Source organism: Aspergillus fijiensis, assembly GCF_003184825.1.
Source record: "Aspergillus fijiensis CBS 313.89 unplaced genomic scaffold BO72scaffold_53, whole genome shotgun sequence".
NCBI classification, from domain to species: Eukaryota; Fungi; Ascomycota; class Eurotiomycetes; order Eurotiales; family Aspergillaceae; genus Aspergillus; species Aspergillus fijiensis.
In genome coordinates, this window is record NW_024469029.1 from 143,753 (window position 1) to 169,502 (window position 25,750).

General features: G+C 54.7%; 11 protein-coding genes across 11 annotated transcripts; 6 read left to right on the plus strand and 5 right to left on the minus strand.

Moving 5' to 3' along the window:
• Positions 1-288: 288 nt before the first annotated feature.
• BO72DRAFT_530538 (uncharacterized protein) lies at positions 289-1,988 on the plus strand (the record flags this gene model as incomplete). Its single annotated transcript, XM_040950304.1, has 4 exons — positions 289-984; positions 1,043-1,078; positions 1,149-1,217; positions 1,286-1,988. The coding sequence occupies exons 1-4, from the start codon at positions 655-657 to the stop codon at positions 1,985-1,987; spliced, it is 1,137 nt and encodes a 378-aa protein (XP_040798018.1). The 5' UTR covers positions 289-654.
• A 497-nt stretch (positions 1,989-2,485) lies between these two features.
• Positions 2,486-3,623, plus strand: BO72DRAFT_451123 (uncharacterized protein). Its single transcript, XM_040945412.1, has 4 exons — positions 2,486-2,970; positions 3,096-3,155; positions 3,211-3,361; positions 3,484-3,623. Exons 1-4 carry the CDS (start codon positions 2,850-2,852, stop codon positions 3,599-3,601), a joined length of 450 nt encoding a protein of 149 aa, XP_040798019.1. The 5' UTR covers positions 2,486-2,849; the 3' UTR covers positions 3,602-3,623.
• Positions 3,624-3,738: 115 nt separating this feature from the next.
• BO72DRAFT_436150 (glycosyl hydrolase, family 18) lies at positions 3,739-5,630 on the minus strand. The gene is made up of 4 exons (XM_040943313.1): positions 5,323-5,630; positions 4,977-5,269; positions 4,282-4,888; positions 3,739-4,205 (listed from the first exon to the last, which is right to left on the minus strand). The coding sequence occupies exons 1-4, from the start codon at positions 5,397-5,399 to the stop codon at positions 3,893-3,895; spliced, it is 1,290 nt and encodes a 429-aa protein (XP_040798020.1). The 5' UTR covers positions 5,400-5,630; the 3' UTR covers positions 3,739-3,892.
• Positions 5,596-6,137, plus strand: BO72DRAFT_219216 (uncharacterized protein). The gene has a single exon (XM_040939753.1). The coding sequence runs from the start codon at positions 5,793-5,795 to the stop codon at positions 6,069-6,071; it is 279 nt and encodes a 92-aa protein (XP_040798021.1). The 5' UTR covers positions 5,596-5,792; the 3' UTR covers positions 6,072-6,137.
• Positions 5,837-7,857, minus strand: pigc (phosphatidylinositol N-acetylglucosaminyltransferase). The gene is made up of 2 exons (XM_040950305.1): positions 7,443-7,857; positions 5,837-7,370 (listed from the first exon to the last, which is right to left on the minus strand). Exons 1-2 carry the CDS (start codon positions 7,792-7,794, stop codon positions 6,205-6,207), a joined length of 1,518 nt encoding a protein of 505 aa, XP_040798022.1. The 5' UTR covers positions 7,795-7,857; the 3' UTR covers positions 5,837-6,204.
• A 724-nt stretch (positions 7,858-8,581) lies between these two features.
• BO72DRAFT_451126 (uncharacterized protein) lies at positions 8,582-10,711 on the plus strand. The gene has a single exon (XM_040945413.1). The coding sequence runs from the start codon at positions 8,953-8,955 to the stop codon at positions 10,516-10,518; it is 1,566 nt and encodes a 521-aa protein (XP_040798023.1). The 5' UTR covers positions 8,582-8,952; the 3' UTR covers positions 10,519-10,711.
• Positions 10,592-12,900, minus strand: BO72DRAFT_451127 (pantothenate kinase). Its single transcript, XM_040945414.1, has 5 exons — positions 12,661-12,900; positions 12,499-12,551; positions 12,040-12,322; positions 11,447-11,957; positions 10,592-11,385 (listed from the first exon to the last, which is right to left on the minus strand). The coding sequence occupies exons 1-5, from the start codon at positions 12,806-12,808 to the stop codon at positions 11,070-11,072; spliced, it is 1,311 nt and encodes a 436-aa protein (XP_040798024.1). The 5' UTR covers positions 12,809-12,900; the 3' UTR covers positions 10,592-11,069.
• Positions 12,901-15,040: 2,140 nt separating this feature from the next.
• On the plus strand, positions 15,041-17,448 carry BO72DRAFT_488543 (DEAD/DEAH box helicase; the record flags this gene model as incomplete). Its single annotated transcript, XM_040948047.1, has 9 exons — positions 15,041-15,605; positions 15,659-15,716; positions 15,771-15,906; positions 15,955-16,315; positions 16,367-16,446; positions 16,501-16,652; positions 16,705-16,898; positions 16,952-17,100; positions 17,150-17,448. The coding sequence occupies exons 1-9, from the start codon at positions 15,274-15,276 to the stop codon at positions 17,446-17,448; spliced, it is 1,761 nt and encodes a 586-aa protein (XP_040798025.1). The 5' UTR covers positions 15,041-15,273.
• A 796-nt stretch (positions 17,449-18,244) lies between these two features.
• Positions 18,245-19,605, plus strand: BO72DRAFT_355966 (polysaccharide deacetylase family protein; the record flags this gene model as incomplete). Its single annotated transcript, XM_040940722.1, has 3 exons — positions 18,245-19,029; positions 19,129-19,214; positions 19,289-19,605. Coding segments are annotated over 3 exons (1,188 nt in total), but the record flags the coding sequence as incomplete, so codon positions are not given.
• Positions 19,606-20,240: 635 nt separating this feature from the next.
• BO72DRAFT_471185 (glycosyltransferase family 31 protein) lies at positions 20,241-21,597 on the minus strand (the record flags this gene model as incomplete). The annotated part of the gene is made up of 2 exons (XM_040947076.1): positions 20,241-20,558; positions 20,629-21,597. The coding sequence occupies 2 exons, from the start codon at positions 21,595-21,597 to the stop codon at positions 20,241-20,243; spliced, it is 1,287 nt and encodes a 428-aa protein (XP_040798027.1).
• A 1,345-nt stretch (positions 21,598-22,942) lies between these two features.
• BO72DRAFT_436166 (phosphopantothenate--cysteine ligase CAB2) lies at positions 22,943-24,664 on the minus strand (the record flags this gene model as incomplete). The annotated part of the gene is made up of 4 exons (XM_040943314.1): positions 24,580-24,664; positions 24,053-24,483; positions 23,101-24,003; positions 22,943-23,055 (listed from the first exon to the last, which is right to left on the minus strand). The coding sequence occupies exons 2-4, from the start codon at positions 24,234-24,236 to the stop codon at positions 22,943-22,945; spliced, it is 1,200 nt and encodes a 399-aa protein (XP_040798028.1). The 5' UTR covers positions 24,237-24,483; positions 24,580-24,664.
• Between the last annotated feature and the right edge of the window lie 1,086 nt (positions 24,665-25,750).

Consider the following 25,750-nt stretch of genomic DNA (forward strand, 5'->3'; position numbering starts at 1 on the left):
GAGAAAAGATTTAAAGATCGATCTGAATAAGTCGAGAACCCAGTGCTTTAAGTTAACGTTATGTTTAATTGCACCTGTGGTCCGGCCGGAGCCAAGAAAGCTATTGATTGCCTGCTGGTTGGGATGGCTGTCCGTGCCAAAGCCCTAACCAATGGCAACGCCGGCAGATGATTACGAACACGAGGTACTGTACTGCCAACAAGCAGCCAAAAGCCAAAAGACGAAGAACATGGGAAATGAAGACAGAGCCCGATGTGAGAAATCTTTCCGAATGCAGGGAGGAGAAGCCCCTCATCTCGATTTCCCCATCTCAACTCTCGGTCGTCTTTTGAGTCTGTACCATTATCCTCTCGGTCGGAGACGATGTCATCATTCCTTTGTCTCTGAGTGCTTCAGATTCAGATACGAATCCCTGTTTCTTTATTCAATCTCGAGTGTTAAAACTCGCGGCCTCGCCAGCCGAAGGCTTTGTGCGACCTACACAGCCAGATTTGACGACCTGCTCAGCCTTGTCTCACGGAATAAGAGGGAAATTGTTCTGTCTCTTCAGCCCCCTTTGTCTGCTGACCCCTCGCCACGACGTTCACAACTCATGCTGCTACTACATCTTGACTTTCCTTCTTGTTCTCGTCGTTAACTGCAAGCACCATCAAGATGTCCTATTACGGGGACACATCGTCGATAACTTCGGCGGCGACGACTACGGCGACGACGTCGACGGCAAGCCGCTCCTCCACCTCGTCAGCAACAACGGGCGTGGCGACACACACGGTCGAAGTTGGCTCCAAGACCTCTCCTCATGGGTATTCTCCGCATAACATCACCGCCAAAGTTGGCGACGTGATTGTGTTCGAATTCTATCCTCGGAACCATTCAGTCGTGAAAGCCGACTACCTAGCGCCGTGCGTGCCTGCTAGCAAGTCCGTCTTCTACTCGGGAATCTTCAACAGTTTCAATGAAGATGATGGCGATTTGGTCGGACCGGTACTGCCTCTGATGTACTCTTGTCGAAAGTTGTGACCTGACAATCATTTTGTGTTAGCCACCTACATGGTCCCTCGTTGTGAACGACACCGAGGTATGTTCTTGCCGCCCTCTAGCAAGACACAAGCGACCTATATGCGACAGCAAACTGATTCAAGGCACAGCCAACCTTCTTCTACTGCACAGCCATAGATTCCTGCCTTGTCAATGGCATGGTAGGCGTCATCAATCCTGTACGTCTCTTTTTCAGCCCTCTTGTCTATCTGACCACGTCAAACTGACTCCACCCCACCTCTCTCAGAACGAAACGATGACCTGGGAAGCGCAATACGAGAAAGCAAAAACCTACCCTTACATGCTCGTCCCCGGCCAGTCCATGCCGGCCGAAGGCTCCATCCCCACCTCCAACAGCACCGTCAGCTCCAGTCCATCTGCCTCCTCGTCGTCCGGATCCGGCGGCCTCAGCGGCGGCGCCATAGCAGGTATCGTCGTGGGCTCCGTCGCCTTCGTCGGCATCTTGGGCGCATTATTCTTCCTTCTGGGACGGAACAGGGTGTATCAGAAGTGGATGTCCTCACAGGACGGTCGCACGGAGCGGACGGCGAAGTGGGCGGCGATGTTGAGCCCTGGTCATGGTGGCGGGGACCAGGCGCAGAGCCAGGGACATGGACGGGGAAAGAGTGACTACGACGCGGGCGTCGCCGGGCTAGGGGTTGGCATGATGCAGACGGCTCCCGGACAGCCTCTCCAGCAGCAACAGCAGATGCAACAGCCGTACGGGGACTACGGCAACGCGCAGTCTCCCGGAACGGCGGTGTATGCGACCAGTCCGGATCTGTCGGGGTCACCGCCGCCCCAGAGTCAGGGGGGCCATTGGAGTTGGGATGCGCAGCAACAACAGCAGGTGTACCAGGAGCAGGCACACGGGCACCAGCCTGGGCAGGTTTATTATGAAGCGATGGCGAGAGGGCCGTCGGAGTTGGAGGCTACGAGTAGGAAATGAGCGAGTGGTGTGAATGAACCGGACTACGTGAGCGAGGTGTGAGCAGAATGTCCTCGACGTTGCATGATGTTGTGTTGTGTCTATACCCTTCTTGATCCAAACTGTCTGTGCAGGTTTCGGTCTGTCTCTTTGATTTTACCTTCCTTCTTTGTCACTTTTTTGAAAGTTATGAAGTATATAATATCAATATGTCAACAAACATGAGCTGTGGGTTGTATGCAAACGGAGGCAACATGTCTCCCATCCACAACAGTTGGTCAAGCCACAGCCAGCAGGGCAGGAGATCTGTACTAGGTAGGCTGCAGTCTATCCACGGTGAAACCAACCTATATTCCAGCGAACTATACCTTATTATTCCCTCACTCAATCATCATCTCCTGATCCCGCGCCGATCCCGCCGAGTGGAGACGAAGTGGGTAATCCCAAACGACGGCGTTGTAACAAGCTTAAATTACCCAAAATCTGCCCCAGTCCAAAGAGCTTCTAGACTGGTCCGCCTGATGATTCCTGCCGTCTGCATCTTCCATCTTCCGTCTTCCGTCTCCTTCTGACACACACGACCCCGTCTTTCAGATGAGCCCACAATTCTAGAATCCAGAATCCCGACCATGGAGACTGATCCACATGCACCCCTGGGTTTCGGTTTCGCTTCGACTCAGGACACGTACATCCCGGGGCCGGGCAGTGTCAGATAGAGAGGTAGGTGACCGATCGAATTGTACTGGAGTGGTAGTTTCTGCGCAGAAGCTGGCATCTATATAAAGGTCTACACCTCTCGCCCAACTTTTCTTTTCTTCTCAACAGCACCAGCACCAGCACCAGCACCAGCAACCTGCCATCTGTCAGTATCAAATTGCCAAAAATGGTCTCCACCAACTCCCTCCTCTACGTCGTCCTCAGCGCCGCCTCCCTGGCCGCCGCGACCCTCGACCCGGCCTCCACCAACACCAAGGGCAAATGTCCCGGCACTTACAACTGCTCTGGTAAAGCCTACCTCCTGTCTCGCCTAAACCTAAACCCACCCACCCCCCGGCCCTCAAGCTCAACCCACCCATCCCCACGAACTTACCCAGCATGCTAACACAAGAACGCGCCACAAAAACAACAGCCAGCAAAGTCTCCACCGCCATCCAAGCCGCCGAGTGCTCGCACAACACCCGCACCTCAGGTACGTCCTGTCCCCCCTGCCTTATAGAAAAAGCAAACTGACACCCCGAAAAAAGGCACCCAAACCTTCGCCGTCTTCGTGACGGACCACGAGTACGACTCCTCGCACGGCGCCCCCTACGGCACCTGCAGCGCGTACACGTGCACGGCGCCCACGGACGCCGAGATGACCGACTCCGACTCGGATTGCTGGACGTTCTTCTGGAAGTTGGTTGTCCCTTCCCTTTTTTTCTGTTCTGTATTCCCTAGAACCCTGATATTGAGCCTGGGGGGTTGTTGGGGATTGTCTTGGGTGAGGATGCGGGCTGACATAGGCGGCGATATTGCAGCGATAATGGCGAGTCCTCGGGGGTCGGAACGGGGTGCATCAAGAGCCCGACTGATGGGACTTGCGGGTGTGAGGACTCGGATGGCACGTTTGTTTATGGGTCGGATAGCTGCACTTAGAGAGATTGGGTCTGGATATGTGGGTGGGGATGGGGTGTGGGTTGGGGCGAGTTGATCTCGCTTTTGTGGGGGGGGGAGGGGATAGATTGGGTAGTGTACTGTATAACAAGCTGGAATATTGTTTGCAAGTTTTCTTGGGGTTGGGTAAATGATCTCTCTCATTCTTTATCATTGCGTGTCCTCGCTGCACATGAACTAGATAAATTCTGCGACGTGCAACTGGGTACTTCTTATACAACATACACATAGACATACATGTAGACGAACAACTGGGGTAAAGGATGGTTACAGCTACCGCGTGCTCGCCCCCTTCTGCATGGCAGACAGATGCTCCCACGACAGGGTATCCTCGCCCAGACTCCAGGCCATGATGCCGCCGACCTGCTCGGCGTCGACGATGTCCGTGAACTTGCGGCCGATCAGGTCGCCCGTGTCCCAGCTCCAGAAGATGTTGACACTGTCGTCGAAGTAGTACTGGCCGCCCATGGTGGCGTCGGTGGTGCCCTCGCTCAGGGCGCGGCGCCACGAGTCCGTGATCGAGATGCCCTTGCAGGTGCCGTAGTCGGAGAGACAGCCCGCCTGGCAGAAGTCGTCGGTTGTACCGCTTTGCTGTCTGTCAGTTCACATCCAGAGGGAGATAGATCATGATGCATCTGATGAATTCACAAGGGGGCACGTACCAATTCCCGTACTGGCTGCAGCACTGTCCAGAAGGACACTTGGTGCCCTTGTCGAAGCCACACGTGCCATCGGTGGACGTCTTCAGATTACCCGGGGCGGCGCTCATGGTGCTCTTCTCGAAGGTCAGGGCGCCGGACTTGCCGTTGTCCGAGCCGTCGGCGTTCTCCATGACGGCCGCCTTGCAGCCGATGGGGTTGGTCTTGCAGTCCGCGGTGGGGTCCGTGGTGAACCACTTGGCGTAAAAGGCGAAGCCCAGGTTCATCTTGCTGCTCTCGAGGCCGATGGCCGCGTACGCCTTCAGCGTGGTGTGCGAGTCCACCACCGAGGTGTGGTGCATGGTCACGTTGTTGCGGCGGTTCATCAGGTCGTAGCTCATGATGTTGACCATGTCGACCGACGGCCAGATCTTGGGCCCGTTGGCCGGCGTGAACGCAATGAAGTCCTCCAGCTTGCCCGGCACGGCGATCGACAGCAGCTTGTTGGGCCCGATCGCGTCGCGGATCGCCTTCAGGAAGAGCGGGTAGTTGTCGATCTCCGGCACTTTGGCCGAGTTGGGCGTTTGGCGGTAGTCCTGGCCGTTGCCGCCGGGGTATTCCCAGTCGATGTCTGTAGATGGGGTTTCATCACGGGTTAGGGCTGTGTATTGTAGAAGATTGGAAGAGGACAGAGGGAAGAGGGAAGAGGGACGATTTACCAACGCCGTCCAGGCCCAAGTTGTTGATCATGGTGGCAACGTTCTTCGCATAGCGGCTGCGAGAAGCCTCGTCCTTGGATCCCTGCGAGAATCCAGACGTGTCACCCCATCCGCCGATGGCAATCATGACCTTGGTGTCAGGGCCGAAGCGGTTGCGCATCGTCGACACGGACTCAAACGGGGTGAACTGTGGGGGCGAGTCGGAGTTGAACAGGGTCGAGGGCGCAAACGCCATGATCGCGTGCGTGACACCCTGGGTCTTGTCCTTGCCTGGCAGGTTGGCCGTGTGGTATCTACTCGATTTTCAGTACGTGATGAGGCAAAGATAGCAGGCGGGCGGACTCACTGGTCAATATACATTGCCATCCGCAAGGCTGTCGCGCACTGAAGGCCCATCAGGGCCAGTGCGAGTCGTTTGAGCATGATCGTGAGTTCGTTCGTGTCCTGTCTCGTCGGGTTGTATGGGCGGTGGTGGTCGATAGGTGGTGGGTGGTGGGTGGTCGGTGGTGGGTGTGCGCCCTGGACTGAATCAGGTGAACAGCGCGCGCAAAGTGACCGTCACCTGCTTTGTTGCGTCGCCAAGTGGGCCAGCAGGAGTAATTAACTGACAGCCTGGCGAGGATCCAGAAATAAACACACGGAGACAGGCCTCCATTCCGACTCGGGCATTTTGCTGCCTCCTGCCTAGACCTGGGGTTATCGCCCAGTCATGGGCATGCATTTGAAGAATTTCCCGAGTCCACAGCAGACCCCCAATGACGGGTTGAATGAGATGATTAAAGTGTGCCATGGTAGATACGGTATGGAGGTTGCTCCATGCCTGCACCTTGGATGGGATATGGGATTCTTCTTTGCGTCACGGCCGGAATTGCTGCGGTGTTGATTGCTGGCAGCTCCAGTTGGCCAGCATTCCCGCCGACATTCCGCAAAACAAGCATGCCTCAACCGCCTCCCGGCACTGCACTTTGTTCACTTCTGAAACAATTACACAAGTTAGGGATACAGGAGGCTATTGAAGCCAGTTTTATTGTCTTTCCTTGGCGATGTACAGCAGACTCAGGTCAGATCTTACACGGGGGGAAGCCAAGATGTTAATTTCACGGTTCAAATCCATGTTCATATGAAAAGCGCTAGATTCAAAGTCTTAATACTGTATGGGTATCTTGTAAAAGTATTTCTCAAGCTGAGATCGTCCACACGACGGGCTACTGGGCTGCGCTGCAAGTCCTTAATCCCAGTGTCGCCGGATAATCGGTCGGGCTGGATCCCACGGCCCAGTCACCACATTCTTATACTTCTGGAGACTGATCAGCCACCAGCTACATCCTCCCATAGTCAGCGCCGTCAGGATGCTCCCTAAAATGGATCCGACCACAAACGCCGCCCATCCGCCACGCAGGGTGATGCCCACGGCACCGCCAGCGACGAGCACCAACGCCAGCGTCAGCAGAACATGGCCAGTCCAGGACACATGACGCAGCTGCCGTCGGAAAATGGGAAACAACCCAAAGACCTCCATTGAGAAGAGCATCAGGCTAAACACGTGGGTGGTGGATGGCAGTCGAGACGCTAATACGGTGGAAGCCATCACTGCGGCATTGGTAGACAGGGAAGCCGGGAATTTGGTGGCGCCTGCGCCCTCCCCGCTTCCGTAGTCAAAGGAGAAGATGTTCATGATCAGCAGCCAGCAGCTCATGGCCCAGATCGAATCGCTGGCGGTCGATTTGGTAAGCGACTTTAAGATGGGACTCAGCGCGAGCAACGAGAAGTAGATCAGGAAAGCCGACTTGACGGTAGAAAGCCGTTGGCGGTTCCTCGAGGAGAACATCGGCGACATGTCCGCCTCGGACGACAGGCCACCCAGCGGACCACTCACCGGGCCAGACAGGGGAGACACTGGTTCCTGCCCGCTGCCATCGACATCCCCACCGCTTCCCATGCTCTGTCGGTGGGCGGGCTCACTGGATTCATTCTGTGCCAGGGACAATCCCAGCCCATGGACCTGGTTCTCCTTCTGGCCGCAGGGACGCGAACTAGCGGTACCGGACGACGGGTTGACGGAGCTAGTCATGGAACTCGAACTCGATCCGTCATCCCCTTCTGATGATGCTCGCTCAGCGACCTGCACACTCTCCACATGTTCCCGCAGAATCCAAGAATCCCAGAAGATCCAACCCAAGGCGGTCCCGACACTGCCCCAGCACACCACCGAGACAGGGCTCACGCGGCCCTGCACAATGCCAACGAAACAGCATACGAAGATCGCGACCGAGCATACATGTTGTACGATAACGGTGGAGTCGGCCACGAGAGGCCAGAAATCGTATGGGCGTACGCGAGGATTGCGCTGCAGATGGTCCAGGAAGGTCTCTGTATCCGTGTAGTTGTCGGGATCTGAATGTCTCGATTAGTGCCTTACACCAAGTCCCGAAAGACCTCATAGGTCATCTCGCGATTCAATCTTACAGGACTGTTTCACCCAGAGTAGCTTTTTCCAGGCGCCCTTTCGTCTCCTCCGGCGGCTGGTCCCCCGCAGCTTTTGTACCTCCTTTCGCCCACCACCACCGGCTCCTGGCACGGCCGGCGGCGATCGCAACACCGCCACAGCGTTGGGGTTCAACACGCGCATGGAACTGTCAAAGTGGGCCGAGGTAGGCCGCGCGCGCGGCAGCGAAGAGGTGTAGTATGCATCTTCAGGGGCGAGGCGGGTGGGATCCGGGAGGGCTCGTTGCTCTTTCAGGCCGACGCTGCGGTTCGGATGGGTTTCGACGGGCACCGGGGGCGGAACGGGAGGAGGCGAATCGGACAGCGAAGGCATCGAGCAGGACCCGGACTCATGCTTGGAGCATGGTGTGATACGATCGAGATGAGGAAGAGTTGGGGTTAGAATCACCTGAGCTGGAATCTCCCCCCGTCGGTGACGCGAATCGCCAGATCCGGCACGCCGCCCACGTGGGATTAGTCACCCATTCACCATGCTTGACTATGTACTGTACAGCTAAGGCAGTATCCAGCTATCCAAATGCGGTTCATGAAGGATAAGGATCACTCAGTACTGGTGAGTAATGGCAGTCTTACCAAAGGCTTATACACGGCCATATGAGTGCCTTGTCCCTGCATAGTTGTCACTGTACTGATCAGGTCTGAGTCCATGTCTGTAAACAGCGAGTTTACTGTACAATATACATCTTTTTCTCCTGGCTCCGTGTCCTGCTCACCAGTTATAATAAACGCGCCACCGATAAATCAAAGCCTGGTTCGCGAACTTTGGATGTGCTATACAAGCCTAGGTGCTTGTCGAGTGCACTTTGTTGATCTATGCTACGAGTGTCAAAGGCATTGCTCTTGGGGTATAGTGTGGGAGCCTAGCGCACCTCTTCCTGTCAATCACTCGCTACACTGTGATCTACATCAGGAGTATAGAAGAGGGACCGATTATGCCAATGTCAAAATACTCATTCACTGCCTTCGACCACCTTATAAATATCTAGTCACATGCTAAATCTACCTTGGTATCTCCCAACATATCCAATTCCAGTACCTTATCTGCAGGTGGTTCCTCCGCGGGGGTTGCCCATTAAGATAAGAATCCAATGAAAAGTAAACGCAAAACGCGCTACAGTACATGTAGTTACATGTCACCCAACGCGTGATCGCGCACTCTTTGTTTGACCAGTCAATGCCCATTCAATCCACACCAAGGCACTTTCTCCTACTCTCTCACAATTTTCTGTGCCTGTGAAAATAAGAAAATCAATCCCACCCACCGAGGCATCGAAGCCAGCCAGCTTTGTGATTCGATTCCTGTTACGCGAGTACTCTAACTATCAGCGGTGAACAAACAAATATGTCGAACTCCCAGTGGTCAGCGGCAGTTCCACCTCATTTTTCGATTGCATTCTCCTTTTTATGAGGAGGTTACTTTTCTTTTTTGGAGCTTTGGAAAGGGAAATCAACGTCGAGCTAACCGAGTTTCATGTGCTCCCCAATCTCCAGGAGGTCGACCGTTCTCTACCCCAACATCCTCAACTCCCGATCCAACTCCTACGAGGTCGAGGAGTCCGATGCGAAAGGACCGGCTACCCTCAACGAGCAGCACAGCCGCCGGTCCGCCTCGTCCACGCCGCCGTCATCCTACGACTCCGGGCCCGACATCCCGTTCCACGCTGCTACTACATCTACTCCCACTGTCACCGTCACTCGTCATAGCCATAGCCCCGTGACGGCAGCGGCTTACAACAACAACAACAACAACAACAACAACAACAACAACAACACCGACACCGACACCGACACCGACACCGACATCCCCAACCCATTCTCCATCAGCTCCCAGCCCATCAAGGGCCCCCCGATCCCGTTCCCCCGGTACCTGCAAGCGGAGATCGCCAAATGGCACGAAGCCATCCGGGGCCAGCGGCGGAAGAAGCGCCCGCCGTTCTCCTACCGGGGCGAAGGGGTGATCCGGGAGTACAAGGTCTTCGACCGCACCGGCCAAGAGCTGCGGCTCTGCCAGTATCCCCTGAAGAGTCCGCGGACCAACGTGCTGGTGGCGTATGAGGCGACGGCGGCGGCGGCGGCGGCGGGGGCAGGCCCCCCGCGGACGGGTTCAGGTTCCGAGGCATCTTCCGCGTCCGCATCCGCATCCGCACCACCAGGAGGGAAGATCGTGGTCTGCAGCCTGCCCCACTCGAGCCCATTCGGTACGTTTCTGAGACAATGGACGCCCGCCGAGCAAGATCCCCCGCCGCCGTCGTGCGCGGTGCGCGTCTGGCGGATGAAGCCTGGGCAGGAGATCGTCTATGACCCGGCCGCGTGGGAGTTCATCGACGGCCGGAGGGAGAGGGAGCAGCAGCAGCAGGGGGGAGGAGGAGGAGGAGGAGGAGGAATGGCCACAGCTGATGTTCGCCCACGGCCGCAAGAGAGGAGAGCTAGTGAAAGGGGCGTGCCTGCCAGGTCGGCGAGATCGAAGTCTGCGCAGCAGCAGCAACAGCAGCAGAAAGTGGTCGCGAGCACAACTCGTATGGCCAGTATATCCTCAGACAGAGATTCCTCCCCTCTGTCCGAGGTGGTCGACGACACGGACGAGGAGTCATCCTCAGTGAGTGAGCCTATCCAGCAGACCAGAAGAAACCCAAAAAGACAGCAACAGCTTGCCCCAACGTCGCCATCGTCGTCGTCGCCGCCGGTCCCGAAACGGCGCAAGACGAACCATGCGGACCCGCTGTCCTTGCGCAAGGTGACCGGCGGCCTGGTGTTTGTGCTGTGCTCGGAGGACAAGCCCAAACGGTTCGTCTTTGTGGCCACATGCAACACGGTGGATGATCTCTTCGCGCAGGCCCTCGACTTCTTTCGCCTACACTACAAGCTCACGGAGCTCAAATATCTGTGTTGCGAGACGGAGGCGCACGGCGAGGTGTGGCTTCCGCGGGGTGGTCATGATGAGTTTGATTATATGATCTGGGTGGCCTTGGATAGCTTGAAAGGGAAGGAAAATGTTCCAGCTGTGGAGATCAAAGTCAGACCGGTCATTGTACCTTGATGCCGCGGTTGGGGGGCAGAAATAGCGCGGCTCTTGCTGGGTGCTCATTGCCGGCGCTTTCTTGAATATATCTTAGTATCACCGGTACGGACGCTTGAAAAGTAGACGGGTCAATCCGGGATCTACCCGGTTTCCAATGTACGCTTGTATCTATGTAGTGGTACAGGACAACTGGCCGACTCCGAGAGACATGACCGAGAGGAGAAACCGCCCGAAAAGGAATAATAACTCTTGACATGCAGTGGATGCCTGGCAAGAAGAATCCAAAAAGTAAGTGCATAACAGTCTAACCACATGCACTCAGCAAGCACAATCTGAGTCTAATGCCTTGTTCCATGATTTGGAGGATGTCATCGAACATTTCCAGGTGGTCGGAGATTATACGGAGCATTATGATATAAGAAACAGTATAAAATGCAGTATTACAATGTGTGTCATGACAATCGACGGGTATCAAAACGCTCAAAATGAGGAGGAGGAGGTGAGGAGGGGAGGGGCCGGACACATCTTTGTCCAGCATGCATGCTGTTTGTCCGGAAGGGTCATCCTATTCAGGATGCGTTCGGTTGACTAGTAGCTTGGTGCTTGGCTTCCAAGGCCGCCTTGAGCTCCTGCAGGGACGCCTCGTCGATGCTGTTCCTGCGTCCCCAATTGGCAGGCTGTCTCCGCAGGAACGCGCCCACGGAGCCGATGTAGCCCTCGTGACGCAGGAAGTACGCTTGCTTCTCGCCCTTGGACCAGAACTTGATGGCGTACGAGAGCGTGTTCATGGTCTGGCGGTGTCCGCGGATGAAGGAGCCGCCGAAGTAGATGTGCTTGACCTGATGCTTCTCGGACTGCAGGTAGGCGATCTGGCCGATGTTGTTACTGTGAGCTGTTAGACTGGTTTCCTTTTGCTGCAAACTGAGTGTTGAGGATCACGACGCACCTGATGGCATAGAGTAGACTCCTGCTCATATCCTCGGGCTTGAACTTCGGATCGCCATTCATTGAATCAAGCTCCCCCTCCTCGGGCGACGACTCTGCCCCGTCTGCTGCCTGCTGCCCGGCTTGATTCTTGAGGCGGAACACCTTGCCGAAGGTGCTTGCAATGGCCGTGTTCTTGAGTCCGATCTTGCTGTAGTCCATGCCGTAAATATCCCCCACCAGCATGTCCACCCCGCTGTTGTCACCCCGATCCGCCATGGCGAGCATATCGTCGAAAGTGCGGGCCCCCGTCAGCAGCGACATGAGACCCCAGAAGGTTCCACCCCCCAAATGTGTACCCCCTACACGTTGGAACTGCTTGGGGCCGGACACTTTGATCATGGACACGCCGGAGCCGATGTTGACTAAGAGGTACGGGTAAACATCCGGTCGGGCCTCGGCAAATTGCATGGGTTCGGTTTCGCTGTAGGTGAACACCTCGTTGGGGATCTCCGTGATAAAAAAGTCCAGGCCTGTTGGTGAACAGGTGCGAGTCAGAGATGCGTTCTCGTCCCAACATGTTAACTAACGAAAGGGTAATATAGACTTGCGTACCAGTGATGAGACATTCCATCTCATCCTCCCGAATGATGTCGACGTTGAGGGACTCCTTGAGCTTGTCATAGTACAGGTAAGCCCCGCCTCCCGTCGCCATGACACATAGCTCCGCCCCCGACGAGCCCTTCAGCTTCTCGTGTTCAGCCTTCAATTCTTTGATGAAGTCGATGCAGAGGTCGATGCGAGAGGTTTCGAAGTTGATGAAGTTGAGTCGCCCGCCATTGTCGGCAGAGTCGATCTCCCGAGTGAAGTAAACGAGCTTTGCCAACGAGCCGCCGATCTAAGAAAAAAAAACCATATGGCTCGAGTTAGTTTTGTGATCAAAGTGGTGGTGGAGAGGCTGGAGGTGCTAGTGCGATGAACGTTGAGGATTGCGGGGAGCTTGCTGCGATTGTGTGCGGGGAACCGCGGAGTGTCCGGATGGAAAGTGTCAGGTCAGGGAGAAAATTAACTCACGTCAACAGCTACATGACTAATTTCCTTGTGATTCGGCAGTCGAATGTCATGACCTGAGCCAGAATTATAAGCAAAAGTGAATTTCGGTGGGTTAACTGGTGGGACGTGCCGGCACGAAACGAAAAAGGCGTGCTTCTCGCCGGGGGGGGGGGGGTTGCTCACCTTCATAAGAAACCCCGTCGGTCCTCACCGGACTTTTGGACCTCGGATCATCGTCCACAATGAAAGCACCCTTCACATTGATCTTGACGGTCCCCGGATTGGCCAGTTCCAGCCGAGCGCTCGCCCGATTAGAAGTAGATGTAGCCATGACGACTCAATGGCACGGAGCAAGTATCATGAGATTGAGGAGATTCGGAGCGATGACAAAGAAGGGGGGAGAGGGGGGGGGGGGGGTTTGGGTGAGTTAAATCCAAAATCCGAAAAGTAGTTGAGGGTCGCTGAGGAAGCTCAGTCGGTCTCGGGGAAATGGGGATTATTGGCCCGTGATACAGAGTACAGCGTATATTTGAGATTCCTTCTGCCCGCTTGAAGGTCGGTCGTTCGAACCCACTGCTAAACCCACTCCACTTTACGGGTTGCGGGCTGGGCGCGCGGACGGAGTCTCCGACCTTTTCTTTCCAATTGTTCCGTGCCGCGCCACTGTTCTGCAAGGGGATCTATCCTCACATCATCTGCTCGTAGCCTTAGGGCCTCATGGCTTCATTGTTGGTCAAAACGGGGTGAGTGCATCGGTCGAAATATGCTTTTCCCATGCAAGTCGACGAGTGGTATTTGCCCCTGAAGTGACGTCGGGACATTTCGTGGTGCCTTAGGAACGAGGCACGAGTTATACTAAAGCTACTCGACCCACAAGCATAGGAACGATTGCATAAATACCTCACATTTACCGGTCCAGTGACTGCTACTCAGTAATACGGGAGGAAACCAAAGACAAGTTGTCAAACGAAGTCCTGTAGGTCCACGTCGGTAGACAGCAGCATTGGCCCGTATGCTCCAGGCAGGCGCATCATGTCCATCCGGGGATTCCCCTCCATCACAACGCCAGTCACTTATAGCTCCTGTGCCCATATATCGATGCCCTGGTTCTTGGGACAAATTCATTCTTCATGCTTTGTCTTTCACAAATCCTCAGAGGGTCTTTTCCGGTCATGATCGTACGAGGCAAACGGATAGCTGATTCCACAGATTCTCGGTCGTGCGCAGTTGGCATCGCAGTGCATTTTCCCCAGACCTGCAAGAAATAATGTAATTTCGCAGTCGATATATCCAGCATAATCATCCTCAGAGTCGACATGAAACTCTCCACGAGCTCTGATAGAACTGGCGGACCAGACACATTGCAAATTTGAGTCCTTCATCTAGTCCCTGACCCAATGTCAGACCTTGACTTGGGAAAGACAGGCCCACCGGTACGACACCGGTGGATGTCCATGATTGCGTTGATACGCGAGAACTGACATAGCTGCTTTAGATGAGGCAAATGATTCAGGGGATGTTGACCCCGAGAACTGACATAGCTGCAACTGAGCCAGTTCAAACTTGCACCTTTTTATATGCTTGCTGTCTGCCTCCAACATATTGTCATCCATGAGTTCACTCACAGATTTGCACATCTTTCACAATATGTGCAGCCGCTGCGCCAGAGCCTCGGGAAATTGGACCCGCACCCATCTGGGATGGAGATGGCCCCTGAGGCAAGAGCCCACATCGCCATGCTGGCTATGGCTTTGTGATGGTAGACGGGGGTCATGAATGACAGCTGTGTCCAGGTCGGGTGGTGGTGCAAATCATACATCGGCAAATAGTCGTTAGTGTTATTGCAGATCTATTCAGAGGAAATGTGAGCGTAGGAGAGACATGTGGAAGCTTAGGGGGCTTTGCTTGCGTTTGGTATGTAGAATGAGATGAAGCAGATAGAGAAATTTCTAGTACTTCGTAAGGGTATACGATGAACGGAGTTTGGAGTGAGGATGAGATTGCCTCAACCCGGCCTCAAGCCATCAGGCATGGTAAACGAGAGACAGACAGCAACACTCAAGCATCTATAACTGGTCAGATATACTGACTGATAGTAAAATGCCTTACTCGGCTCTCGGCTGTCTGCATGACATTATTCTCTCCTCAGACAAATAGATCCTCGTCAGTTGTCTCAAGGGGAGGCCAGACGATAATTCCGCTTAGTTTTGAGGAACTCGACTGTGGTCATCGAATTTTCCGAGTATGAGTATTTGATCCTGCGTGCCCTGTAGTCATCTTCCCTGGTCACTCCCATTACGATATGAATTTTCCGTAGGTACTACATTTTAAAAGGCTCGAGAACCGGTTCTCATTGGCCTCACTCCGCTGAAGTGTCTTGTTGTGCAATCCGTTTGCTCGACTCGGGGTGAGGTGTTGCTGAGGCCAGCCCACACCACCTCATCTCTCTCTCTCTCATCCTTTCACTGCTCCCCTCCTCTCCCCTCCTCTCCCCTCCTCTCCGTCTCATTTGTTTTCTCCTTCCCCTTCCTCTTCATTCCCATCTTTCATGCATCCCTGTAAGCAGTGCACTACCCTTCCTCTCGTTCGTCTCCGCGCCTGTCTCTCCTCGTCATCTGTTCATATCACAGTCTAACGACTCTGACTATCTCACGCGTCTCTGTCGAAAAAGGTACCGTTTGCTCTACAAAACAAACGCTTGTTCGTCGTCCAACTACGAGTCACCTCTTAGGTTGGTGTCAAGAGTTTGTCACGTAGGACGTCGTTGGGTGCTAGTCCAGCCCTGGACGAGCAATCATGGCGGAGTTTAATATGTCTTCGTTAAACACCGCGCTCGACGATGTGACCAACACTCACGACAACAAAGAGAACGACGCGTCCAACCTGGCCCGCGCGAAGGGGTGGGTGGCTCCAGAGAGCTATGACTATGACAAGTATACTGCAACTCCAGCTCCTGCTGAGCAACCCGCTGGCGACGCTGGTGACGGTCAGCTCCCCGAGTGGGCGGCAAATGCAGCCAAGTATGAATGGAAGGATGAGTATGGTGATGTAGGCCCGGAGATACCTGAGCTTGAGGAACAACTGTTCCGAAACGAATTCATCAACCGGGCTGGTCTGAAGATTGGAAAGTATGTCAGCTGCAGTCTAAAGTCTCCCATCGCAAATCGCTAACTGTGTATAGTCTACAAAAGATTGAGGTCGTCGCCGAGAGTCGTGAAAGACCAAACCCTGTGAGAGACGTACGTTTGATTCTCTACCTGTTCTGAGTGTGATCATGATCCTGATCGCTGTAGTTCGATGACGCTGGTCTGCATCCGATCATGCGCAAGAATATTGAACTCTGTCGTTACGCACACCCAACACCCATCCAGGCGTATTCGATCCCAGCAGTTCTCACTGGACATGACCTGATTGCCATTGCCCAGACTGGTAAGCACCTCTGCCTTTCATGTTGCAACAGCCATTTGACATGAATAGGATCTGGTAAAACTGCGGCTTTTCTCATTCCCGTCCTGTCCCAGCTGATGGGTAAGGCCAAGAAGCTCGCCGCTCCTCGTCCTAATGTGGCCGCTGGTTACAATCCTGCCACGGATGCTGTCCGGGCTGAGCCTTTGGTCCTCATTGTCGCTCCGACCCGTGAGCTTGCAACTCAGATCTTCGACGAGGCAAGACGCCTGTGTTATCGGTCTATGTTGCGTCCTTGTGTGGTCTATGGAGGTGCGCCATTCCGTGATCAGCGGGACGAGCTGCAGCGTGGCTGCGATATCCTCATTGCCACTCCCGGAAGACTCCTTGACTTCATGGATAGGCCTCACATGCTTTCGCTTCATCGTGTCAAGTAAGTCGACTCCCGAGCAAAAAAGATATGTAAAATTGATCGGCACCACAGGTACACTATTATAGATGAAGCCGATGAGCTTCTCCAGTCTGATTGGGAGTCGGATTTCAACAAGATCATGTCGGGAGGAGGTACGCTGATATCGTTGTGTTCTCTTTACCATAATTGACACTTACATGTGATAGATGTGAACGAGGATGCCGACCATCGTTACATGATGTTCTCTGCGACCTTCAACAAGGCTTGCCGTGAGCTGGCTCGCAAGTACCTCGCAGATGATCATGTTCGCATTCGCATCGGACGTCCTGGTAGCACTCACATCAACGTGCAGCAAAACGTAGGGCTCTCTTTTGAATGGCTGCTTCTTTCTGTTACTAATATGGCCGCAGATCATCTTTGCGGAGCGGCACATGAAGAAGCAGTGTCTCTATGACCTTCTGCTCTCCATGCCCCCTTCTCGAACCCTGGTGTTTGTTAACTCGAAGACTCAGGCCGACCTTTTGGATGATTACCTGTTCAATATGGGTCTGCCAAGTACCTCTATCCATGCCGATCGTACTCAACGTGAGCGTGAAGATGCTTTGTAGGTATCCCCCTTCCAAAAGATTGTGAAATCCTCATCTGACCGAGAGATAGGCGTGCTTTCCGCACGGCCAAGTGCCCCATCCTCGTGGCCACCGGTGTCTCGGCTCGCGGCCTTGATATCAAGAATGTCATGCATGTCGTCAACTTCGACCTGCCTCGTGCCCAACACGGAGGTATCACTGAATACATTCATCGTATTGGTATGTTGGAAGAGCCATCCCCATAGCGACTCACGCTAACGGTTGATAGGACGCACTGCTCGCATTGGGAATGAAGGCCTGGCGTCCTCGTTCTACAACGAGGATGATCAGGAACTTGCCCTTGACCTTGTCAACATCCTTCTTGAGAGCGGCCAGAAGATTCCTGACTTCCTCGAGTCCTACAAGGCTGTCGACAACAAGATCGACTTCCAGGACGATACCGATGATGAGGATAACGGTGACGGCAACACTGGAGACGACGGCGGTGCAGCGTGGGGAGGTATTCAGATGGATGACAACGATGCTGGCAACGCGCCCCAGGCATCAGACACCGATTGGGGTTTCTAAGACTGGAGCTCTGGCTTGTCTGTTGACTTCGGAATCCGCACTGGGCATCTCAGCTCTCCACTCAGAGTTGATGAGGCATGGAGTGGGACCTTTTGTTGACGGACTCAGCTCGTTGGACTTAAACACCCTTTCTGTTCTCACTTGGTTCACAGTCTTCTGAGCCATACTTGCCCCGATGTTGTTTGAGGAGTTGATACCTCCGTGGCTTTGAGAATAATGCTGTAGGGTTCGCTTCTTATTCCAGTCATACCCCGGAGATCTAGCGGACGCTGTCTGATCGAGTTTTTCTGCCTTGACGGCGGATGATGTATTTCGGTGTTGCAGGATCTCCGGCCAACGACAACGCTTGTTGGGTGGTAGATAGGGATGAGGATTTGATCAACGGCGTCGTTTTCTCGTCTTCCAGACAAAGTCACATGTGGAGGTTAGAGGAATGTCTATCACAGTTGATATTTTCACTGTCACAACCTTTTCGAATCATAGGATTGCTCTTTCCCAAAGTCGACTTTGTAGCATATTACCTCGTAGCTCCTTCCAGCACAGAGCCAGCTTCAACATCGGACACCGAAAAGATCACTCTATCACTACCACCAAGACAGCAATGCATCGCCGCATCACAGCACTGCTTAGCACATCCGATCGTGATTCTAACAAGCAATCCACGATATCCACCATGGCCCCGAGCATGTCCACCACTCTCTCGCTCCTCCTCCTTCTCATCATCAACGCCCTCATCACCCCAACCCAAGCAACACCACCACCGCTACCACCGCTACCACCTCGTCCACCCTCCCCACCCTCCCCACCAACCCTGAACCTCACCACCACCACCTTCCACAACCCACAGGGCCCGCCCAACAGCATCCTGATCGACACCTTCCAGCACCAAGACATCAATGCTCTAGGCCACTGGCACGGGGCCCTCGAGGGACTCACCGTGCACCACGGCAACGGGTTCGTGCGGCTGTTCCCCTCGGACCCGGACCACAGCTACCACACGCAGCTGTCGGCGTCGTCGTGCTACGACCTGCGGAGCCAGCAGCCCACGCACGCGCTGCACGTCGTCTTCGGCGGGACGACCAAGTTCTCGATCTTCGTGAACCAGCACAACGCGGCGTGCGACTTCACGCGCAACCCGTTCCCGCAGACGTCGGACGTGGTGGAGGCGGCGCGCTACGCCCGGGGCAACGACATCTACATCCCGCTGGCGCACTTCCACATCGACCAGAGCCGGGCGGTGTCGGTCAGCTTCGGCGGCTTCTGGTCGCTCGAGAGTCTGACCCTGTACCGCGTCGAGATCGTCCCCGCCATCCCCGTCGGGTTCCCCGTCCCCCACCGCGTGAACAACGGCCGGCTGATGCTGACGTGCTCGCGGCCGGACTCGTTCGCCTTCGGCATCGACGACGGCCAGCCCCGCTTCGCGCAGGAGGTCATGCGCATCCTCGAGGAGGAGCGCGTGCTGGTCACCTTCTTCGTGGTCGGCCTGGGCCTGCGCGACCGCGAGACCAACTTCTCCAACGTCTATCGCGAGATGATCAAGCGCGGCCATCAGATCGCCCTGCATTCGGATACGCATCGGAAGTATGTCCCCCTTCTTATACTGTCGTGTGGAGACATGGCGGTTTTGTGCTTTTCTCCAAATCACCAGAATATATGCGACTAACCAGCGGGTTGATACAGGATGGAAGGCCTAGGCTCCACTGCAGAGATCGACCGCGAGATCGTCGAAAACATCAAGTCTTTTCGCCAGATACTGGGGATTGAGAGTATGATCCACCTATCTCAAAACACGGCGCAGATGTGCAAACCCGACTGGCTGACTGTTTACTTCCAAACGCAGCTCATTACTTCCGTCCCCCCTTCGGCACCCTCGGCGCCCGCACCCGCCAACGCCTGGCGAACTACATCACCGACCCCCAGATCATCACCTGGAGCGTCGACATCGAGGACTGGCTGTGGGCCGACTCCAAGACCCCGGAGAAGCAGCGCGAGGCCTTCTTCCGGGACGTCAGGCACGGGGGCAATCTGGCCGTCATGCACTTTTTGAGTTCCACGACCGTCAGCTACTTCCGGGAGGTGATCCAGTTCGTCAAGAGCCAGAACAAGACCATCATGCGCATCGACCAGTGTCTGGAAGACCCGAGGAGTCCCCCCCTGAAGTTTCCTATCCATTAACTGGGTACCTGGGTTGGGATCCGTGGCTTTCCTGTTGTGCTACGCTACGCTACGCTATGTTGATGTTCTGCTTGGAAGCGCGGATGGAAGTATAAACTTGTGGTTGCATGAGTTGGTATAAAGCATATTGTATACGATACAAAAAAGCAAGCTTGGCCAAAAGAAAACGCTGAAGCGGACACAGTAAAAACAAGAATGCAACAAGACATTTTGTTTCTCACACAGTAGAGAAAAATCAAGGAACTTCTTTTCTGGTGGTTCGTGCTCCCTCTGTAACCCAGACGCCTGGTGTGGATGCAAGCCAAAATCGAGGAATAAGAAGCTGAAAATAAAAAAAAAACCGTAAAAAAAACACCCCTTCCCCAGAACGCCATCAACCACAATGCATGCATAGTCCCTCGCCAGAGGATTGGCAAGAACAGCACGATGTCCGGTGGGGAGAAACTGAAGGATAATCTAATCCGATATAAAAGAAAACGGGTAGCACCAAGCCCACCATCCCGCAAAAAGGAAAATAGTTTCATCAGCTTTGGGGGATGAATTACTCGGCCAGCGAATAGTTCTGACAAGTGTTTTGTGTGATTTTTGGGGCGGCAAGAAAGAGAGAGAGAAAAAGTCTATAAACCAAAGTCCGGCCGACCACACCGTGGCGCATGTTCTATCATCTTGTCGATCGTGTTCAGGATCCAGCCGGACCGAGCGTCGGGGTTGCGGACTCCCAGTCGGGGCGTTTCGCCGAGGAAGCAGACGCCGGCGCGGAGGACGAACTGGGCGCAGTTGGCTGCGTCGGCGCACACGGTCTGGCATTCGTGGAAGGTGGTGATGTCCGGGCGTTCTTGGTCGGAAAGGTTGTCCCAGCTGTCGCGGACGTTGGAGAGTTCGGGGTATATAAGCTCCTTGAAGACGTCGCGGTGGAGGAGGATGTGTTTGTTGACCTGATGGGGCGCGGGATGTGTAAGATGGTGGGGGTTCAACAGGGGAAGAAGATAGGGTGGTAGCACGTACATCTTGCCATCTGCGACGCTCATACTCGTACAAATCTTGGATGTCGCGGGATGATAAGTGGTGGAACGCCACGGCGGGAAAACACCATGGCCTGCGATAGAAGCCCGTAGCGAACTCGTCGATCTCGCCGAGGTTGGAGTTCTGGAGCATGGGCCAGGAGTAGTGCAAGGGCACCCCGGCGTCCGCGAGAACCTTGCCTAGGACGCAATCGCCAGCCCAGTGCCAATCGGTGTATTCGTTCAACTCTACCGTCCGAGCGGCGTATTCTTTGGAAGCCAGCTGCATGGCCGGGTTGGAGACGAGGAAGCCTGATCCGCCGTGCGCGAAGATGACGTCCGCGATCTGGGTCTCGGTTCCGATATAGTGCGGCTCGCTGGAGTCGAAATGTGCGAGCCATGCGAGAAGCGTCGGCCACGAGAAATAGGTGTCCGCCTCCATGAAGACGTACCACTTCGCATCGTCTTTATAGGCCAGCGCCTGTTGGACCATCGGGAGAAACTTCCACTTATCAAGCTTCCAGCCCGGGTTGTTGGGTTTGCCGATGTTGGAATTGGCCTCGTCAGCGAAGTCGGCGGACGCGAGACCGGCGCGGCCTTGTTCGCGAAGGCGGTTGTAAAGGTTAAAGTCCTCGACGGTATCCCGCACGGTTGTGTCCATTCCAACAAAGGCGTCATGAATCTTGACACCTTCGATTTCTTCCGCAAAGTCGGAGAATATGACGTAGTGGGGGACGCAACGGAGGGTGGTGTGGAAATGGACGGGAACTTTGTCGAGAGACTCGGTGACGCCGGTCTTCATCACGACGAGGACGTCCTCCATCCCCGGGAGGGGTGGGCATTCGGGAAGGGTGCGACGGGCCTCGTCATTTTTTTGAGGATGTAGCTCGGAGCGGAGAGTGTAGAAGTGGTAGAGGAGGATAAGTCCCAGGAGGGCGGAGAGGGCTGCGATGCGACGAGAGCGGCGGAACATCCTCGCAGCAGTGGTGGTTGACGTGAGGGGAAACGAGGGGGAAAGAGGAAGAGGAGGTTGGTTGGTGATTAGATCAGTACGGAAGCCGACCTGCAGCGGAGTGGGACAAGTTGAACTGTGAGTGACAGACAAGAGAAAAGAAGAAGCGACTGAAACAGCAATATTATGGACCGATCCTCCAGATTGATTGCAACACGTTGATCATTTTCTTCCTGTGTCTATCAATGCGGCTCGTGTCGACAGGTTCAATCGCTGACAGCTTTCACCTCCTCGAGTGTTTATTTTCTGGGGACTGTCGGACAACGGGGTCGGATTCCTGAGAGCACGGGTAGGAACGCAGTCGCCTGGCGCTTAGAAGAAAAGAATGAGGATAGGGTTTGGAGCGGAGGGTGAGAATCTGTGGGGGAGGAGGGAGGAAGAAAAAGAAGAGGAGAGGAGGGGGGGGGGGAGAAGGACAGAGTAGACAGGATACTAGATCACTATATGATGAGAAAGAAAGAGAAAGAAGAGAAGACAAGAAGAGGCAGCAGCCAAGAAAGAGAAAACGGTTAATGAAGCTGTCTTTCGACGGGGCGTGGGGATGGCGACGTAGGAAGGCACGTAGGCAAAGCGCAGATCGGCCCACAGTGTCTAGTAGACGATCTGGAGTCCCAAACGGTGGTCCCTATTCAGTACTCTCAGCCCACTGAGCCCAGCAATTCGATGACGCGTTGGCCTAACTAACCCCCCAGGGCCCGACTGGAGCAGCCCCGACTGAGCCATGGTTTGAGGAGGAGCTGCAATCCTGAAACCGCCCCTGACAGGCCCGGCGGTTTGCTGTCTCAGCTTTCTTTGCGAAGCCAACACCAACCCCATGTCAGCTTGTCAGCTTGCCAGCTTGTCAACGTTGATGAATTGATATTGGATTCATTATGAATAGAAGAATAGATGTGCTCGCATGGTAGAACCATGATTCAAGGCCAGGCCATGAGCTAGAATTGAAATCAGGGGAAGGGAAAGAAAGGAGAAGAGAAGGGGACTCGGGAAGAAAAAGCCGTTGCGGGTTCAATCCAGCGTGCGTTCAATGCCTTTTCTGCCGCCCCCAATCCGAGGGGGACAAATTTTCCAATAATTAATCTATTCGAGGAAGCAATGGACCCTGCTTCACACGGATTTACTGAGGGTATGCTCATACTCACACTACAGGGTTTAAGCTACTCACACTAAGAAGTGTCCCTAGCTCCTTTCTCTCTAGAATCAGTCACAGACTCCGACCTCCAACAGCTGCAATACTTTATTTACTCTCTCTTTTCCTGCAACCGGCAAAACCACCACCACCACCACCATCACCATCTATGCTACAACATTATGCCGACCGACCGTACTGGGCAATCTTGTTGGAATGCAACTTGACCAGCTCAGGAATGATCAGACTCTCGATCTCGACCCCCTCTTCCGCGGTGGTGACCACCTCGGGGACTCGATCGGGGGCACCACCACTGCCACTGCCACTGCCGCCCCCACTGGTTTCTCCCGTCAGCGCGGCTTCGCCCGCCCGCTGTTTGGCCGCCTCGGCCAACCCGACCTGGTCTTCGCTACCGGAAATGCTCTTGCTGCGCCGCGATTTGGGCACTCGGATCCAACGCTCATACGGAGGCTCCGGCGTGACAAACACCACCTCCCATTTCCGCGTCGTCAGCAGGTTGCCAATCACCAGGTGATGGGCATACCGTTCCAGGGCGGTTTTCGCCTTGTACACCAGCAGATTGGGGTCCGTCTCCAGCTTGAAGGAGACCACCATGCTTCCATCCGGTGCCCAGCCGTCCACGAGCCGGTGGAGGAATTTGGGCACCGGGTCCAGGTCGATGACCAGTTTCTTGCTCCGGTTCGGCACCGGCTGCGGCTCCAGTCCTCCGGTGTATATGTCCAACGAATCTTCGCCCTGGCTGCTGCTTTTCAGGTGGCTCGGTAACTCCGACGACTGAATCTTGTGCTCCGACATGCGATCGCGGGGGATGAAGAAGTCGCTCACCGCTGCCGCCAGGTAGAATAGGGCGTGGGGCCCCAGGGGCTTCATCAGCTGCGCCAGCGACCGCAGTTCGAACAGATACTCGGAGACGGTGGTGAAGGGGAGGAGTAGGAGGAGGTTGTTTCGTTTGGCGTATTTGTACTTGCGCAACACGTCGCGCATCTGATCCTGGTATTCCTTGCACACCACGACCGGGCCGTCTTCCGAGTCGGACTCGTCATCGTCCATAAAATCGAGGAAGCAGTTGGTCGAGTGGCTGTAGTGTCTCGAGTATGGCAGCAGACTGAACTGACGGTGGAGGAAAATGACGGCATAGCCCTGTTGCAGGAAGTACTCCGCCGACACGGCACCGCGAGTGCCGGCACTGAAGTTGTCGATGAAGCGCACGGTTTGATTCTCTGCACACGGTTAGACGTGATTCCTGTGCGCAGTGCCCGGCTCACAAACCCAGAGGAACGGTGGTGCCTCCGGAAGTGACGAGGACCAGTCGCCGGCCCGCTTGGACATGCAAGTCCACGAAGGCGCGCGCCAGGGCCTCGTGCTTCGGAAGAGCTTTGGGAGGGGGGTAGTTGTTGAAGTAGACGGACTCAGCCTCCGCGGGGGTCATGTCTGCGGTCGGAGCGGACGACATATTGGGATCCGGCGAATTTCCTCGACTTCCGTCCGACAATATCCTAGAGCCTCGTGGTCCAATATTTTCCAACAGACTCCTTATGGGTCGCAAGTGATGCGCGGGAAGCGACGGATCGATGGGCGAGATGAGCGGGCTCGATTGACCGCTCGTCTAGATAGAACCAATTCAAAGGGACAAGGATTGAGTCGGCGATCGATGTTGAACGTTGAACGAGTGGGGAGGATGGATGCGGATATGCGCTATTCTATGGTGAACTGTGGGGTTAGTCTTTGACACGAGGGAAGCAGCAAAGAGATCAAAGGACACTCTCGCAGAATGTCACTTGATGGATGGCAAATACCTATTGACAAATTGATCCGTAAAGGCGTTGCTTGGTTGAGTTGAAGTTGAACGAAAGGGCGGGGCCTCAACATTCTGACAGGGCGTGGAGGGGAGGGGAGGAGAGGGGCAGTGGGCAGTGGGCAGTGGGCAGTGGGCAGTTGGAGCTACCGCCTTCGGAGTTATTCCTCGGCATTGGCCTCGTTCATCCTCAGTAATTCTGCTTTCTCTGAGGTATCAGACTACAATGCTCATCAGTCAGACGGACACCAGCTGCCTCATCCCCCAGACGGCAGTGTCATCGCACAACCTCTGCAGATGGTCAAAATATGCCGACCAGCTACAGCACCTAGTACTGCGACCTCGCTCCAGAGCGCCAAAAATTCCCGATAGTTGCTTCTTGCCAAGCCATGCGAACCATACAAACCATTCCAATCGCCGAACCGGCTGTTCAACGGGCAGAGCAGAAACCCGTGCGGCATCCCAGGTCAAAATTCAATCCATCGTTCGAAGACGACATTGCGCAGCTAGGCCGGCTATATGTCCACCGACTCCTCGTTGTTTAAGCTCGAGCTTCCGAATCGTCTGTCCGCGAACTCTTGACTCCGGCTAACTCTGGAATTGACTGCACCACCACCACCACCCACCCACCAGAATGATAGAAACGAACCTTAATACTGCCCAGTGTGTTGCGCCAGGATCTTAATCCGGGCCCCTAATTTTGTAGTTCGAAGTTCAAAAAGTCAAGCCCCCTTGTCAAAAGACATAGGTACATAGTAGAAGGTGTAGAATAAACCCCGCCGTTCTCCACTCCACAGCCGGGAAACCATTTATTGCGCCCACGTTTTCCACCATAAGTCACAGCCCGTTGCCGCAATCTAGAATGTCATCGACCCTCGTCGTCATCAAGTTTCAGACTTAATGGCTGTTGCAACGGTTCCGAGGTTCTCGACCGTGGTAGAACGGGGGGTCTGCGATGGTGAAACGTGGGCGGGATGGTCGTGCTGTGCTGTTTCATATTGAGATCCGTCGAACTTGAAGCAAGCGTCGCGTCTTGATGTGAGTTGTAGTCCTACTTCAACGTTTCATGGTACGGTACCAGGAACACGATCACCAGATAATGTCTGAATGAAACAACAATCTACTACCTACTGCCCCCATCTTCCCCCCCCCCCACCAACCAAACATATCAC